The 17,536-nt window shown below is 42.8% G+C and overlaps 1 protein-coding gene across 1 annotated transcript in view; it reads right to left on the bottom strand.

The window, feature by feature from the left end:
- The window catches only part of LOC128664425 (M-phase inducer phosphatase 1-B-like), a 346,009-nt gene that overhangs the window by 41,462 nt on the left and 287,011 nt on the right, over positions 1-17,536 (bottom strand). The window contains exon 4 of the mRNA XM_053719256.1: positions 6,187-6,238. Within this exon, the coding sequence (XP_053575231.1) occupies positions 6,187-6,238 (52 nt within the window). The remainder of the gene's footprint in view (positions 1-6,186; positions 6,239-17,536) is intronic.

Raw genomic sequence — 17,536 nt, 5'->3', positions numbered from 1 at the left:
TACATGTTTGTAGAAAGCCAAACCAGTACTGAAACGAAAATCAGCAGAGGTAATGGTATATATATAAGAGTATATCGTCGATCTGAAAAGGGAGGTAAGAGATGAATCTCTACGACCGATAACAGAGAACCTATGAAATAGACCCCGTAGAAGGAGATCATTGAATTCAAACAGGCAATACTCTCCTCACATCCCTCTGACATTCACTGCACGCTGAGAGGAAAACCGGGCTCCAACCTGCTGCGGAGCGCATATCAACGTAGAATCTAGCACAAACTTACTTCACCTCCATAGGAGGCAAAGTTTGTAAAACTGAATTGTGGGTGTGGTGAGGGGTGTATTTATAGGCATTTTAAGGTTTGGGAAACTTTGCCCCTCCTGGTAGGAATGTATATCCCATACGTCACTAGCTCATGGACTCTTGCTAATTACATGAAAGAAACCAAGTTTAAGCTCCACGGGGGAGCAACAGGTTTAAACACAGGCTTAATTCTAACCAAAGCCTGGCAAAATGCCTGGACGTCTGGAACCTCTGCAAGACGCTTGTGCAAAAGAATAGACAGAGCAGAAATCTGTCCCTTTAAGGAACTAGCTGATAATCCTTTGTCCATGAGTAATTCTTGGATTCACACCAATAAAGATATTTACTCCATATCTTGTGGCAGATTTTCCTGGTAACAGGCTTTCGTGCCTGTATTAAAGTATCAATGACTGACTCGGAGAAGCCACGCTTTGATGCATCTCCATGCAGTCAGGCTCAGAGAAATTAGATTTGGATGATTGAAAGGACCTTGTATCAGAAGGTCCTGTCTTAGAGGCAGAGTCCATGGTGGAAAGGATGACATGTCCACTAGGTCTGCATACCAAGTCCTGCGTGGCCACGCAGGCGCTATCAGAATCACCGATGCTCTCTCCTGTTTGATTTTGGCAATCAGTCAAGGGAGCAGAGGAAACGGTGGAAACACAAAAGCCAGGTTGAAGAACCAAGTCGCTGCTAGAGCATCTATCAGCGTCTATTCTGGGTCCCTGGACCTGGATCCGTAACAAGGAAGCTTGGCGTTCTGGCGAGACGCCATGAGATCCAACTCTGGTTTGCCCCAACGATGAATCAATTGAGCAAACACCTCCGGATGGAGTTCCCACTCCCCCGGATGGAAAGTCTGACGACTTAGAAAATCCGCCTCCCAGTTCTCCACGCCTGGGATATGGATTGCTGACAGGTGGCAAGAGTGGTACTCTGCCCAGCGAATTATTTTTGAGACTTCTAACATCGCTAGGGAACTCCTGGTTCCCCCTTGATGGTTGATGTAAGCCACAGTTGTGATGTTGTCCGACTGAAATCTGATGAACATCAGTGTTGCTAACTGAGGCCAAGCCAGAAGAGCATTGAATATCGCTCTTAACTCCAGAATATTTATTGGAAGGAGTTTCTCCTCCTGAGTCCACGATCCCTGTGCCTTCAGGGAGTTCCAGACTGCACCCCAACCTAGAAGGCTGGCATCTGTTACAATTGTCCAATCTGGCCTGCGAAAGGTCATACCCTTGGACAGGTGTACCCGAGACAACCACCAGAGAAGAGAATCTCTGGTCTCTTGATCCAGATTCAGCAGAGGGGACAAATCTGTGTAATCCCCATTCCACTGACTCAGCATGCATAATTGCAGCGGTCTGAGATGAAGGCGCGCCAATGGCACTATGTCCATTGCCGCTACCATTAAGCCGATTACCTCCATACACTGAGCTACCGAAGGGCGCGGAATGGAGTGAAGAACACAGCAAGCATTTAGAAGTTTTGATAACCTTGACTCCGTCAGGTAAATTTTCATTTCTACAGAATCTATAAGAGTCCATAAGAAGGAGACTCTTGTGAGTGGGGATAGAGAACTCTTTTCCTCGTTCACTTTCCACCCGTGCGACCTCAGGAATGCCAGAACTATCTCTGTATGAGACTTGGCAACTTGAAAGCTTGATGCCTGTATCAGGATGTCGTCTAGATACGGAGCCACCGCTATGCCTCGCGGTCTTAGAACCGGCAGAAGTGAGCCCAGAACCTTTGTAAAAATTCTCGGGGCTGTAGCCAACCCGAAGGGAAGAGCTACAAATTGGTAATGCCTGTCTAGAAAGGCAAACCTTAGAAACCAATGATGATCTTTGTGAATCGGTATGTGAAGGTAGGCATCCTTTAAGTCCACTGTGGTCATGTACTGACCTTCTTGGATCATGGGTAGGATGGTCCGAATAGTTTCCATTTTGAAAGATGGAACTCTGAGGAATTTGTTTAAGATCTTTAGATCCAAAATTGGTCTGAAGGTTCCCTCTTTTTTGGGAACCACAAACAGATTTGAATAAAAACCCTGTCCTTGTTCCGTCCGTTGAACTGGATGGATCACTCCCATAACTAGGAGGTCTTGCACACAGCGTAGGAATGCCTCTTTCTTTATCTGATTTGCAGATAGCCTTGAAAGATGAAATCACCCTTGTGGAGGGGAAGCTTTGAAGTCCAGAAGATATCCCTGAGATATGATCTCCAACGCCCAGGGATCCTGAACATCTCTTGCCCACACCTGGGCAAAGAGAGAAAGTCTGCCCCCTACTAGATCCGTCGCCGGATAGGGGGCCGTTCCTTCATGCTGTCTTAGAGGCAGCAGCAGGCTTTCTGGCCTGCTTGCCTTTGTTCCAGGACTGGTTAGGTTTCCAGGCCTGCTTAGATTGAGAAAAAGTTCCCTCTTGTTTTGAAGCTGAGGAAGTTGATGCTGCACCTGCCTTGAAATTTCGAAAGGCACAAAAATTAGACTGTTTGGCCTTTGCTTTGGCCCTGTCCTGAGGAAGGGTGTGACCCTTACCTCCAGTAATGTCAGCAATAATTTCCTTCAAACCAGGCCCGAATAAGGTCTGCCCCTTGAAAGGAATGTTGAGTAATTTAGACTTCGAAGTCACGTCAGCTGACCAGGATTTAAGCCATAGCGCCCTACGCGCTTGGATGGCGAATCCGGAATTCTTAACCGTTAGTTTAGTCAAATGAACAATGGCATCAGAAACAAATGAGTTAGCTAGCTTAAGTGTTCTAAGCTTGTCAATAATTTCAGTCAATGGAGCTGTATGGATGGCCTCTTCCAGGGCCTCAAACCAGAATGCCGCCGTGGCCGTGACAGGCGCAATATGCATGCAAGGGGCTGTAAAATAAAACCTTGTTGAATAAACCTTTTCTTAAGGTAACCCTCCAATTTGTTATCCATTGGATCTGAAAAAGCACAACTGTCCTCAACCGGGATAGTAGTACGCTTTACTAAAGTAGAAACTGCTCCCTCCACCTTAGGGACCGTCTGCCATAAGTCCCGTGTAGAGGCGTCTATTGGAAACATTTTTCTAAATATAGGTGGTGGGGAAAAAGGCACACCCGGTCTATCCCACTCCTTGCTAATAATTTCTGTAAGCTTTTTAGGTATAGGAAAAACATCAGTACACACCGGCACCGCATAGTATTTATCCAGCCTACACAATTTCTCTGGTACTGCAACTGTGTTACAGTCATTCAGAGCAGCACACGGAGGTTCTCAAGCTTAAATTTAAAATTAGAAATCTCTGAATCAGGTTTCCGCGAATCAGAGATGTCACCCACAGACTGAAGCTCTCCGTCCTCATGATCTGCATATTGTGACGCAGTATCAGAAATGGCCCTTACAGCATCTGCGCGCTCTGTATTTCTCCTAACCCCAGAGCAATCGCGCCTGCCTCTTAATTCAGGCAACCTGGATAATACCTCTGAAAGGGTATTATTCATGATTGCAGCCATGTCCTGCAAGGTAATCGCTATGGGCGTCCCTGATGTAATTGGCGCCATATTAGCGTGCATCCCCTGAGCGGGAGGTGAAGGGTCTGACACGTGGGGAGAGTTAGTCGGCATAACTTCCCCCTCGTCAGAATCTTCTGGTGATAATTCTTTTATAGATAAAGACTGATCTTTACTGTTTAAGGTGAAATCAATACATTTAGTACACATTCTCCTATGGGGCTCCACCATGGCTTTCAAACATAATGAACAAGTAGTTTCCTCTGTGTCAGACATGTTTAAACAGACTAGCAAGCTTGGAAAACACTTTAAACAAGTTTACAAGCAATATAAAAAACGTTACTGCACCTTTAAGTAGGGATGCACCGAAATTTCGGCCGCAGAAAGTTTCGTTTTTTTTGCCTGTTATTTTCGGTAAAATTATTGTGTAGCATGTTTCAAATTTGATGCTAGCCTAGAGCTGCTGTTTAAGGTTATTACTTGACTTACTGTTCTGCATATAATGAGTTTTCTATGACTATACTTTATTTGGATAATTGGTAAAAAAAACTGTTAAATATGATTCTGTTACATAGAACTAAATGAAGAATAATACAGTATATTGATATTTATAATTGTTTTAAGTAGGGATGCACCAAAAACATTTTGGCGGAAAATGGCATTTTTTGCCTGTTTTTTTTCTTCTTGGTAAAATTATTGTGTAGCATATTATTGTTTTAAGATATTTTTGTCCAATTTTAGTGGGTTACTTTCAACAAAAGTGTGGGCTTTTTTTATTGGCTCTAATTATGCAAAAAAAAAACCTAAAAAAAATTAATTTGAAAAAATACATTTTCGGTATCAGTTTTGGTTTTCGGTTAAGTGCATCCCGGATTTTCGGATTCGGTTTCGGTCCAGAATTTCCATTTCGGTGCATCACTACCTTTAAGAAACACAAATTTTGTCAAAATTTTAAATAACAGTGAAAAAAGGCAGTTACACTAACAAAATTTTTACAGTGTATGTAACAAGTTGGCAGAGCATTGCACCCACTTGCAAATGGATGATTAACCCCTTAATACCCAAAACAGAATAATAAATGACAAAAACGTTTTTTCAAAAAGTCACAACAACTGCCACAGCCCTACTGTGGCTTTTTACCTCCCTCAAAAACGACTTTGAAGCCTTTTGAGCCCTCCAGAGATGTCCTGGATCATGCAGGAAGAAGCTGGATGTCTGTGTCTGTAATTTTTGCTGTGCAAAAAAAATGCAAAATAGGCCCCTCCCACTCATATTACAACAGTGGAAAGCCTAAGGAAACTGTTTCTAGGCAAAATTCAAGCCAGCCATGTGGAAAAAAACTAGGCCCCAATAAGTTTTATCACCAAATACATATAAAAACGATTAAACATGCCAGCAAATGTTTTATATTACATTTTTATAAGAGTATGTATCTCTATTAATAAGCCTGATAGCAGTCGCTCTCACTGCATTTAAGGCTTTACTTACATTAGTTCGGTATCAGCAGCATTTTCTAGCAAATTCCATCCCTAGAAAAATATTTTAACTGCACATACCTTATTGCAGGAAAACCTGCACACCATTCCCTCTCTGAAGTTACCTCACTCCTCAGAATATGCGAGAACAGCCATGGATCTTAGTTACTTCTGCTAAGATCATAGAAAACGCAGGCAGATTCTTCTTCTAAATACTGCCTGAGATAAACAGTACACTCCGGCACCATTTAAAAATAACAAACTTTTGATTGAAGAATAAACTAAGTATAAAACACCACACTCCTCTTACGACCTCCATCTTGGTTGAGGCTTGCAAGAGAATGACTGGATATGACAGCTGGGGGAGGAGCTATATAGCAGCTCTGCTGTGGGTGATCCTCTTGCAACTTCCTGTTGGGAAGGAGAATATCCCACAAGTAATGGATGATCCGTGGACTGGATACACTTAACAAGAGAAATATAGATTTTTTTGTGTGTAGGCATGCACATAACTATATTTGTCATTTAAGCCCCTGATAGTTAAGAATACTCATTACCTGTAATTACATATTTGGCATGTTCTATGGTGCTTATGGCTCATAGCACTGCAGTTTGAATTTCATGCACAGCATGATGGGAATCTTAGTCCCCTTTAATGACGCCATGGCAGCGGGCAAACTGATACTGCGAGCCCTGATCAGCACCCTTGCTCTATAGGGATGCTTCACCACAAAGTATAAGGTTGGGAGCAAAATGGCATCAATAATGAATACAAAGATTTTCAAAACACGTGTCAATTTTTAGCATTTGTTTTTGAGGACAAATATGTATTGATTTAAATTTGGTTTGGGATAGATGACCTTTTACAGAAACAAACCTAATGATAGTAGTCAAATAACTTAAAGATAAAAAAAAACTTACAGGCCATCAAACTGGATACACTGGGAGCTTGGAGAATTCACTTTATCAGTACCTACATACAAAAACACCAAAGGAATAAGGTTTAGGAGGAATCTAAACATAAAAACATAAGAAAACATAAGAAAAATTGTATGTAATATTTCAAGTTTTGCCCCATACAGGTGCTTGAAAAAAAAATGTTTAAAGTCTTATAAAAATGCACAAACATTCACATTGTTTAATAAATAAAGTTGTGTTATTTTGAATAAGCTACTTCAAATGGTTAAAAATAAAAAAAATAAGGTTAAAAAAAGAAAAAAAATGATTCTGAATGACAATTTTAATCAACTTTCCAATTTACTTCAGTAATCAAAGTTGCTTTTTTCACTTAGTATCCATTGTTTTAAAACCATACCTAGGTAGTCTTGGGAGCAGCAGTGCACAACTGTGAGCTTATTGGTTTATAGTGACTGCACCTACATGCCCTTTGTTATTGTCTTAAGGTAGCTCCCAGCAGAACCTTGCTGCTCCTTAGTTAACTCTTCAAAGAATACCAAGGGAACAAACGAGATTAGATAATAGAAGTAAACTGGAAAGTTGTTTAAAACGGCATGATCTGTTAATTAGGATTTTTTTTCCTCTACTGTCCCTTTAAGCTAACAAAAAAGGAGATCCACTCTTCCTTTTGAGGTCCAGTGAAAGACAGAAGGGTCTTAGTCACAACTTCTAAGACCATAAAACAGGAAAAGCAGCACAATCATGGGAGGCGCAGTGGAGTCAAAAATCCACCAGTTCCCATAGCCTGAAAGGCTAGATCCAGAGGTTGCCCAGTAGAAAAATAGTACACTCTGGCAGCATTTAAAAATAAAAAACTCTTGATTGAAGAATCTAAAACTAACACCTCCCTTTACCTCTTCCTATCACTAACTCAGGCAAAGAGAATGACTGGGTTGGGAGGGAAGGGAGGAGCTATTTATGCAGCTCTGCTGTGGAGCTTTTTGCCTCCTCCTGCTGACCGGGAGGCGATATCCCATAAGTAAGGATGAAATCCGTGGACTTGTCATATCTTGTAATAGAAATGTATGGATGTGAGAAAAGTTCAGATTTCCAAATATTTGTATATTCGCATTTGTAAAAATGGAACAGCTTGGAGAATCGTCGTCTAACCTTAGGGATTCCCCATGTCCTCCCAGAGGGGTGTCATGATAATAAAGGACCTCAGGGACTACTGAGGATGGCACTATAACCTTGTTATCCTGAACATGGAACTATGAATGCTGGATATTCTCTGTGGAACTCTGAGTTTGAAGTATTTTGATGGATAGTGTCACATATAATCCCAATAAATTAATAGCCGTGTTGCGAGGTGTGTGAAGTGACCTGGATTTTTTGTATCTCTGAACCGGCAGACAGGTAGTGCAGTGTAATACATACATTACATACATGCAAACATCCACCATATATCTGGTGCAAAGTCTCTATATTTATATAAATAAAAAAATAATAAAAAAGGGACATGATAGAATTGCTGTATTTACAAATTAATTCTATAATTTATTGGACTAACTACAAGTGTTCTACAATTGCTCCCAGTTGTTGTAACCCTAGATTATCTAAATACCTATGTGTTTAACACATTAAGGACACAGCTTTCAGTTTGCTCAATTGTTTATGAAGGAAAAATTCTGTCATATGTCCTTAAGAGGTTAATTATCTTGGATGCCTGACCTAGACAGATTTTTCCTTCATGATTCCGATAGAGCACTGGTTTTCAAACCTGTCCTCACGCCTCCCTAACAGGCAACATTTTGTGGATATCTGAACTAGAACACAGGTGAAATAATCATCCGATTAGTAAACATGGTTATTTTACCTGCTCTAATCTTAGGTAATTTAGAAAATCGGGCATGTTGGGGAGGCCCGAGGACAAGTTTGAAAACCAGTGCGATAGAGAATACAACATAACTTTCCAGTTTACTTCCATTAATAAATTTGCTTCAGTCTCTTAGTATCCTTGCTGAAGGAGCAGCATTTCATTACTGGGAGATAGGAATATATCAATATGTGACAAATGAGCAGCTAGATCCCAGTAGTGTATTGCTGCTCCTGGGCCTACCTTGCAATGAGTTTTAACAAAGGATACCAAGAAAACAAAGCAAATTAGATACAGGCTTTTTTATATATATAATTGGATAATTGTTTGAAAATTAATGCATGATCTGAATCTCGAAAGGACAATTTTGTGCTTCAGGGCCCATTAATGATAAAAACAAAATTTATGCTTACCTGATAAATTATTTTCTTTCCTGGCATGGAGAGTCCATTAATCCATTTCAATTACTAGTGGGAATTCAACTCCTGGCCACCAGGAGGTGGCAAAGAACACCCCAGCAGAGCTGTTAAGTATCACTCCTATATTCCATAATCCAGTGTCATTCAGCCGAAGGAAAATGGAAAGAGATGACACAAGGGTATAGAGGTGCCTGAAGTTTATACAAAAAAGCCATCTTAACTCAAATTAAAAGGGTGGGTCGAGGACTGTCCATGCCAGGAAAGAAACAGAATTTATGTTTACCTGATAAATTACTTTCTCCAACGGTGTGTCCGGTCCACGGCGTCATCCTTACTTGTGGGATATTCTCTTCCCCAACAGGAAATGGCAAAGAGCCCAGCAAAGCTGGTCACATGATCCCTCCTAGGCTCCGCCTACCCCAGTCATTCGACCGACGTTAAGGAGGAATATTTGCATAGGAGAAACCATATGGTACCGTGGTGACTGTAGTTAAAGAAAATAAATTATCAGACCTGATTAAAAAAACCAGGGCGGGCCGTGGACCGGACACACCGTTGGAGAAAGTAATTTATCAGGTAAACATAAATTCTGTTTTCTCCAACATAGGTGTGTCCGGTCCACGGCGTCATCCTTACTTGTGGGAACCAATACCAAAGCTTTAGGACACGGATGAAGGGAGGGAGCAAATCAGGTCACCTAAATGGAAGGCACCACGGTTTGCAAAACCTTTCTCCCAAAAATAGCCTCAGAAGAAGCAAAAGTATCAAACTTGTAAAATTTGGTAAAAGTGTGCAGTGAAGACCAAGTCGCTGCCCTACATATCTGATCAACAGAAGCCTCGTTCTTGAAGGCCCATGTGGAAGCCACAGCCCTAGTGGAATGAGCTGTGATTCTTTCGGGAGGCTGCCGTCCGGCAGTCTCGTAAGCCAATCTGATGATGCTTTTAATCCAAAAAGAGAGAGAGGTAGAAGTTGCTTTTTGACCTCTCCTTTTACCGGAATAAACAACAAACAAGGAAGATGTTTGTCTAAAATCCTTTGTAGCATCTAAATAGAATTTTAGAGCGCGAACAACATCCAAATTGTGCAACAAACGTTCCTTCTTTGAAACTGGTTTCGGACACAGAGAAGGTACGATAATCTCCTGGTTGATGTTTTTGTTAGAAACAACTTTTGGAAGAAAACCAGGTTTAGTACGTAAAACCACCTTATCTGCATGGAACACCAGATAAGGAGGAGAACACTGCAGAGCAGATAATTCTGAAACTCTTCTAGCAGAAGAAATTGCAACTAAAAACAAAACTTTCCAAGATAATAACTTAATATCAACGGAATGTAAGGGTTCAAACGGAACCCCCTGAAGAACTGAAAGAACTAAATTGAGACTCCAAGGAGGAGTCAAAGGTTTGTAAACAGGCTTAATTCTAACCAGAGCCTGAACAAAGGCTTGAACATCTGGCACAGCTGCCAGCTTTTTGTGAAGTAACACAGACAAGGCAGAAATCTGTCCCTTCAGGGAACTTGCAGATAATCCTTTTTCCAATCCTTCTTGAAGGAAGGATAGAATCTTAGGAATCTTAACCTTGTCCCAAGGGAATCCTTTAGATTCACACCAACAGATATACTTTTTCCAAATTTTGTGGTAAATCTTTCTAGTTACAGGCTTTCTGGCCTGAACAAGAGTATCGATAACAGAATCTGAGAACCCTCGCTTCGATAAGATCAAGCGTTCAATCTCCAAGCAGTCAGCTGGAGTGAAACCAGGTTCGGATGTTCGAACGGACCCTGAACAAGAAGGTCTCGTCTCAAAGGTAGCTTCCAAGGTGGAGCCGATGACATATTCACCAGATCTGCATACCAAGTCCTGCGTGGCCACGCAGGAGCTATTAAGATCACCGACGCCCTCTCCTGATTGATCCTGGCTACCAGCCTGGGGATGAGAGGAAACGGCGGGAACACATAAGCTAGTTTGAAGGTCCAAGGTGCTACTAGTGCATCCACTAGAGCCGCCTTGGGATCCCTGGATCTGGACCCGTAGCAAGGAACTTTGAAGTTCTGACGAGAGGCCATCAGATCCATGTCTGGAATGCCCCACAGCTGAGTGACTTGGGCAAAGATTTCCGGATGGAGTTCCCACTCCCCCGGATGCAATGTCTGACGACTCAGAAAATCCGCTTCCCAATTTTCCACTCCTGGGATGTGGATAGCAGACAGGTGGCAGGAGTGAGACTCCGCCCATAGAATGATTTTGGTCACTTCTTCCATCGCTAGGGAACTCCTTGTTCCCCCCTGATGGTTGATGTACGCAACAGTTGTCATGTTGTCTGATTGAAACCGTATGAACTTGGCCCTCGCTAGCTGAGGCCAAGCCTTGAGAGCATTGAATATCGCTCTCAGTTCCAGAATATTTATCGGTAGAAGAGATTCTTCCCGAGACCAAAGACCCTGAGCTTTCAGGGATCCCCAGACCGCGCCCCAGCCCATCAGACTGGCGTCGGTCGTGACAATGACCCACTCTGGTCTGCGGAATGTCATCCCTTGTGACAGGTTGTCCAGGGACAGCCACCAACGGAGTGAGTCTCTGGTCCTCTGATTTACTTGTATCCTCGGAGACAAGTCTGTATAATCCCCATTCCACTGACTGAGATGCACAGTTGTAATGGTCTTAGATGAATGCGCGCAAAAGGAACTATGTCCATTGCCGCTACCATCAACCCGATCACTTCCATGCACTGAGCTATGGAAGGAAGAGGAACGGAATGAAGTATCCGACAAGAGTCTAGAAGTTTTGTTTTTCTGGCCTCTGTCAGAAAAATCCTCATTTCTAAGGAGTCTATTATTGTTCCCAAGAAGGGAACCCTTGTTGACGGAGATAGAGAACTCTTTTCCACGTTCACTTTCCATCCGTGAGATCTGAGAAAGGCCAGGACAATGTCCGTGTGAGCCTTTGCTTGAGGAAGGGACGACGCTTGATCAGAATGTCGTCCAAGTAAGGTACTACAGCAATGCCCCTTGGTCTTAGCACAGCTAGAAGGGACCCTAGTACCTTTGTGAAAATCCTTGGAGCAGTGGCTAATCCGAAAGGAAGCGCCACGAACTGGTAATGCTTGTCCAGGAATGCGAACCTTAGGAACCGATGATGTTCCTTGTGGATAGGAATATGTAGATACGCATCCTTTAAATCCACCGTGGTCATGAATTGACCTTCCTGGATGGAAGGAAGAATAGTTCGAATGGTTTCCATCTTGAACGATGGAACCTTGAGAAACTTGTTTAAGATCTTGAGATCTAAGATTGGTCTGAACGTTCCCTCTTTTTTGGGAACTATGAACAGATTGGAGTAGAACCCCATCCCTTGTTCTCTTAATGGAACAGGATGAATCACTCCCATTTTTAACAGGTCTTCTACACAATGTAAGAATGCCTGTCTTTTTATGTGGTCTGAAGACAACTGAGACCTGTGGAACCTCCCCCTTGGGGGAAGTCCCTTGAATTCCAGAAGATAACCTTGGGAGACTATTTCTAGCGCCCAAGGATCCAGAACATCTCTTGCCCAAGCCTGAGCGAAGAGAGAGAGTCTGCCCCCCACCAGATCCGGTCCCGGATCGGGGGCCAACATTTCATGCTGTCTTGGTAGCAGTGGCAGGTTTCTTGGCCTGCTTTCCCTTGTTCCAGCCTTGCATTGGTCTCCAAGCTGGCTTGGCTTGAGAAGTATTACCCTCTTGCTTAGAGGACGTAGCACTTTGGGCTGGTCCGTTTCTACGAAAGGGACGAAAATTAGGTTTATTTTTTGCCTTGAAAGGCCGATCCTGAGGAAGGGCGTGGCCCTTACCCCCAGTGATATCAGAGATAATCTCTTTCAAGTCAGGGCCAAACAGCGTTTTCCCCTTGAAAGGAATGTTAAGTAGCTTGTTCTTGGAAGACGCATCAGCCGACCAAGATTTCAACCAAAGCGCTCTGCGCGCCACAATAGCAAACCCAGAATTCTTAGCCGCTAACCTAGCCAATTGCAAAGTGGCGTCTAGGGTAAAAGAATTAGCCAATTTGAGAGCATTGATTCTGTCCATAATCTCCTCATAAGGAGGAGAATCACTATCGACCGCCTTTATCAGCTCATCGAACCAGAAACATGCGGCTGTAGCGACAGGGACAATGCATGAAATTGGTTGTAGAAGGTAACCCTGCTGAACAAACATCTTTTTAAGCAAACCTTCTAATTTTTTATCCATAGGATCTTTGAAAGCACAACTATCCTCTATGGGTATAGTGGTGCGTTTGTTTAAAGTGGAAACCGCTCCCTCGACCTTGGGGACTGTCTGCCATAAGTCCTTTCTGGGGTCGACCATAGGAAACAATTTTTTAAATATGGGGGGAGGGACGAAAGGAATACCGGGCCTTTCCCATTCTTTATTAACAATGTCCGCCACCCGCTTGGGTATAGGAAAAGCTTCTGGGAGCCCCGGCACCTCTAGGAACTTGTCCATTTTACATAGTTTCTCTGGAATGACCAACTTGTCACAATCATCCAGAGTGGATAATACCTCCTTAAGCAGAATGCGGAGGTGTTCCAACTTAAATTTAAATGTAATCACATCAGGTTCAGCTTGTTGAGAAATGTTCCCTGAATCAGTAATTTCTCCCTCAGACAAAACCTCCCTGGCCCCATCAGACTGGGTTAGGGGCCCTTCAGAACCATTATTATCAGCGTCGTCATGCTCTTCAGTATCTAAAACAGAGCAGTCGCGCTTACGCTGATAAGTGTTCATTTTGGCTAAAATGTTTTTGACAGAATTATCCATTACAGCCGTTAATTGTTGCATAGTAAGGAGTATTGGCGCGCTAGATGTACTAGGGGCCTCCTGAGTGGGCAAGACTCGTGTAGACGAAGGAGGGAATGATGCAGTACCATGCTTACTCCCCTCACTTGAGGAATCATCTTGGGCATCATTGTCATTGTCACATAAATCACATTTATTTAAATGAATAGGAATTCTGGCTTCCCCACATTCAGAACACAGTCTATCTGGTAGTTCAGACATGTTAAACAGGCATAAACTTGATAACAAAGTACAAAAAACGTTTTAAAATAAAACCGTTACTGTCACTTTAAATTTTAAACTGAACACACTTTATTACTGCAATTGCGAAAAAACATGAAGGAATTGTTCAAAATTCACCAAATTTTCACCACAGTGTCTTAAAGCCTTAAAAGTATTGCACACCAAATTTGGAAGCTTTAACCCTTAAAATAACGGAACCGGAGCCGTTTTGAACTTTAACCCCTTTACAGTCCCTGGTATCTGCTTTGCTGAGACCCAACCAAGCCCAAAGGGGAATACGATACCAAATGACGCCTTCAGAAAGTCTTTTCTAAGTATCAGAGCTCCTCTCACATGCGACTGCATGCCATGCCTCTCAAAAACAAGTGCGCAACACCGGCGCGAAAATGAGGCTCTGCCTATGCTTTGGGAAAGCCCCTAAAGAATAAGGTGTCTAAAACAGTGCCTGCCGATATTATTATATCAAAATACCCAAATAAAATGATTCCTCAAGGCTAAATATGTGTTAATAATGAATTGATTTAGCCCAGAAAAAGTCTACAGACTTAATAAGCCCTTGTGAAGCCCTTATTTACGATCGTAATAAACATGGCTTACCGGATCCCATAGGGAAAATGACAGCTTCCAGCATTACATCGTCTTGTTAGAATGTGTCATACCTCAAGCAGCAAGAGACTGCTCACTGTTCCCCCAACTGAAGTTAATTGCTCTCAACAGTCCTGTGTGGAACAGCCATGGATTTTAGTGACGGTTGCTAAAATCATTTTCCTCATACAAACAGAAATCTTCATCTCTTTTCTGTTTCTGAGTAAATAGTACATACCAGCACTATTTCAAAATAACAAACTCTTGATTGAATAATAAAAACTACAGTTAAACACTAAAAAACTCTAAGCCATCTCCGTGGAGATGTTGCCTGTACAACGGCAAAGAGAATGACTGGGGTAGGCGGAGCCTAGGAGGGATCATGTGACCAGCTTTGCTGGGCTCTTTGCCATTTCCTGTTGGGGAAGAGAATATCCCACAAGTAAGGATGATGCCGTGGACCGGACACACCTATGTTGGAGAAAAGAAATTTATCAGGCAAGCATACATTTTGTTTTCTTTCCAATGGCATGGAGAGTCCATGAATCCATTCCAATTACTAGTGGAAACCAATACCCAAGCTAGAGGACACAGAATAGAAGGGACGGAGAACAAGACAGGCGGCCCTAAACCGAAGGCACCACCGCTTGAAGAACTTTACTCCCAAAGGAAGCCTCAGCCGAGGCAATAGTGTCAAATGTGTTGAGTTTAGAAAAAGTATGCAATGAGGACCAAGTGGCTGCCTTGCAGATTTGTTCCACAGAAGCTTCTTTTTTGAAGGACCAGGAAGAAGAGACAGCCCTAGTGGAATGAGCCGGAATTCTCTCAGGAGGCTGTTGACCAGCTGTATCATAAGCTAACTTCTCAACCAGAGAGAAAGAGAAGTAGACGTGGCCTTCTGACCCTTACCAGAGACAACAATGAACAGAGCAGTTGATTGACAAAAATCTTTAGTTGCTTGAAGGTAAAAATTTTGAGCACGCACAACATCCAGGTTATGCAACAGGCGTTCCTTCTGAGAAAGGATTAGGGCAAAAGGAAGGAAAAACGGATTTCCTGATTGATATTGTGATCCGATACCACCTTGGGAAGAAATCCCAACTTAGTACGAAGAACCGTCTTATCGACAAAAAAATAAAGTAAGGGTTATCAAACTGAAGAGCCGAAAGCTCTGAAACTCTGCGTCCAGAAGAAATAGCAAGGAAAAACAAAACTTTCCAAGATAACAACCCATCATCAACTGCATGCATAGGCTCAAACAAACCCAACTGCAGAACTTTAAACCTGTTGCTCCTCCTTGGAGCCTTAATCTTGTTCTTAAACACAGGTCTGATTCTGACCAAGGCCTGCACAAAAGATTGAACATCTGGCAGATCTGCCAGACGTTTGTGCAAAAGAATATAGACAGAGCAGAAATCTGACCCTTCAGAGTGCTGACTAATAAACCTTTCACCAGGCCATCCTGAAGAAAAAAAAATTCAGGGAACCCTCAACCGGCTCAAAGAGAAACTCTGAGGTATTTAAGCAATACCCTATGGCAAATCTTGCAAGTAACAGATTTACGAGCCTGAAGCATAGTATCAATGACTTTCTCAGAAAAAACACACCTAGTCAAGACTAGACGTTCAATCTCCAAGCAGTCAGCTTCAGAGAATCTAGATTTGGGTGGAGGAAGGGACCCTGAAGTAGAAGGTCCTTCCTCAAAGGCAACCTCCAAGGGGAAGAGATGACATCTTCACCAGATCTGCAAACCAGATCCTGCGAGGCCACACAGGGGCGATTAGAATCACCAACATCCACTCTTGTTTCATACAAGCAATTACTCGAGGAAGGAGAGCAAAACGGAAGAAACCGGTATGCAAGAATGAAGTTCCAAAGAACCACCAGAGCGTCTATCAGAGCTGCTTAAGGATCCCATGATCTTGACCCTATCTTGGTATTTGGCATTTAGACGAGACGTTATCAAATGCAGCTCCGGAACCCCCCACCTGAGGGTTATCACTGTGAATACTTGCGAATGGAGAGCCCACTCCCTGGGGTGAAAGGTCTGCCTGCTCAGAAAATCCGCTTTCCAGTTGTCCACTTGTGAGACTCCGCCACTGGAGAATGCAAGTCACCTTCTTCATAGCTAAGGAACTCAGAGTTCCTCCCTGGTGGTTGATATACGCTACTGAGGTGGTGATGTCCGAAAAGAATCTGATAAACCAGACCAAAAACAATTGGGGCCAAGGCGTTAGGGCATTGAAGATTGCTCTCAACTCTAGAATATTTATTGGAGAGAAGACTCCTCTCAAGTCCAGAGACCCTGAGCCTTTAAGGAGCCCCAAACTGTTCCCCAGCCTGACAGGATGGTTTAAGGAAGCATGTTCCCAGAGACAAATGGTCCTGAGAGATCCACCAGTACAGAGAACCTCTCGTTAGGGAGTCTAGAATTATTCTGTGAGAAAGATCCGAGTGGGCTCAGTTTCATTGTTTGAGCATGCATAAACTACAGAGGTCTCAGATGGAAGCGAGCAAAAGGAATAATGTCCATGGAAGCAACTACTAGACCAATTACTTCCATACACTCACTGAACCACTGATGGACGAGTAGAGGACTGAAGGGAAAGACAAGAAGCAAACATTTTGGACATTCTGATATCAGTCAAAAAAAATTTCATGGACAGAGAGTCAATCGTTCCCAAAAAGCATACCTTGGTGTCTGGCACCAAGGAACTCTTTTCCAGATTTACTTCACACCCGTGGGAATGAAGAGTAGATAACAGAATCTGTATGAGATTTGGCTAAATGAAAAGATGGCGCCTGAAACAAGAAGTCATCCAGGTATGGCGCCACCACTATCCCCTGAGATCTGACCACCGACAAAAAGGCCCCTAGGACCTTTGTAAAGATCAGAGTAGCCATGGCAAGGCCAAAGAGAAGGGCAACAAATTGAAAGAGTTTGTCCAGAAAGGCAAACCTCAGAGATTGGTGATGTTCCTTGTGAATAGGAACATGAAGATATGCGTCATTCAGGTCTATGGTTGTTATAAACTGACCCTCCTGAACCAAGGGTAAAATGGAACGTATAGCCTCCATTTTGAAGGACGGAACTTTGAAAAAAAACATAATTTATGCTTACCTGATAAATTTATTTCTCTTGTGGTGTATCCAGTCCACAGATCATCCATTACTTGTGGGATATTCTCCTTCCCAACAGGAAGTTGCAAGAGGATCACCCACAGCAGAGCTGCTATATAGCTCCTCCCCTAACTGCCATATCCAGTCATTCGACCGAAGACAAGCAGAAAAAGGAGAAACCATAGGGTGCAGTGGTGACTGTAGTTTAAAATTAAAAAAAAAATACCTGCCTTAAAATGACAGGGCGGACTGTGGACTGGATACACCACAAGAGAAATAAATTTATCAGGTAAGGATAAATTATGTTTTCTCTT

The sequence above is a fragment of the Bombina bombina genome, chromosome 6 (genome assembly GCF_027579735.1).
Source record: "Bombina bombina isolate aBomBom1 chromosome 6, aBomBom1.pri, whole genome shotgun sequence".
Lineage (NCBI taxonomy): Eukaryota > Metazoa > Chordata > Amphibia > Anura > Bombinatoridae > Bombina > Bombina bombina.
Note: the sequence above shows the minus strand (reverse complement) of the source record. Positions and strands in the feature narration are given on the sequence as shown.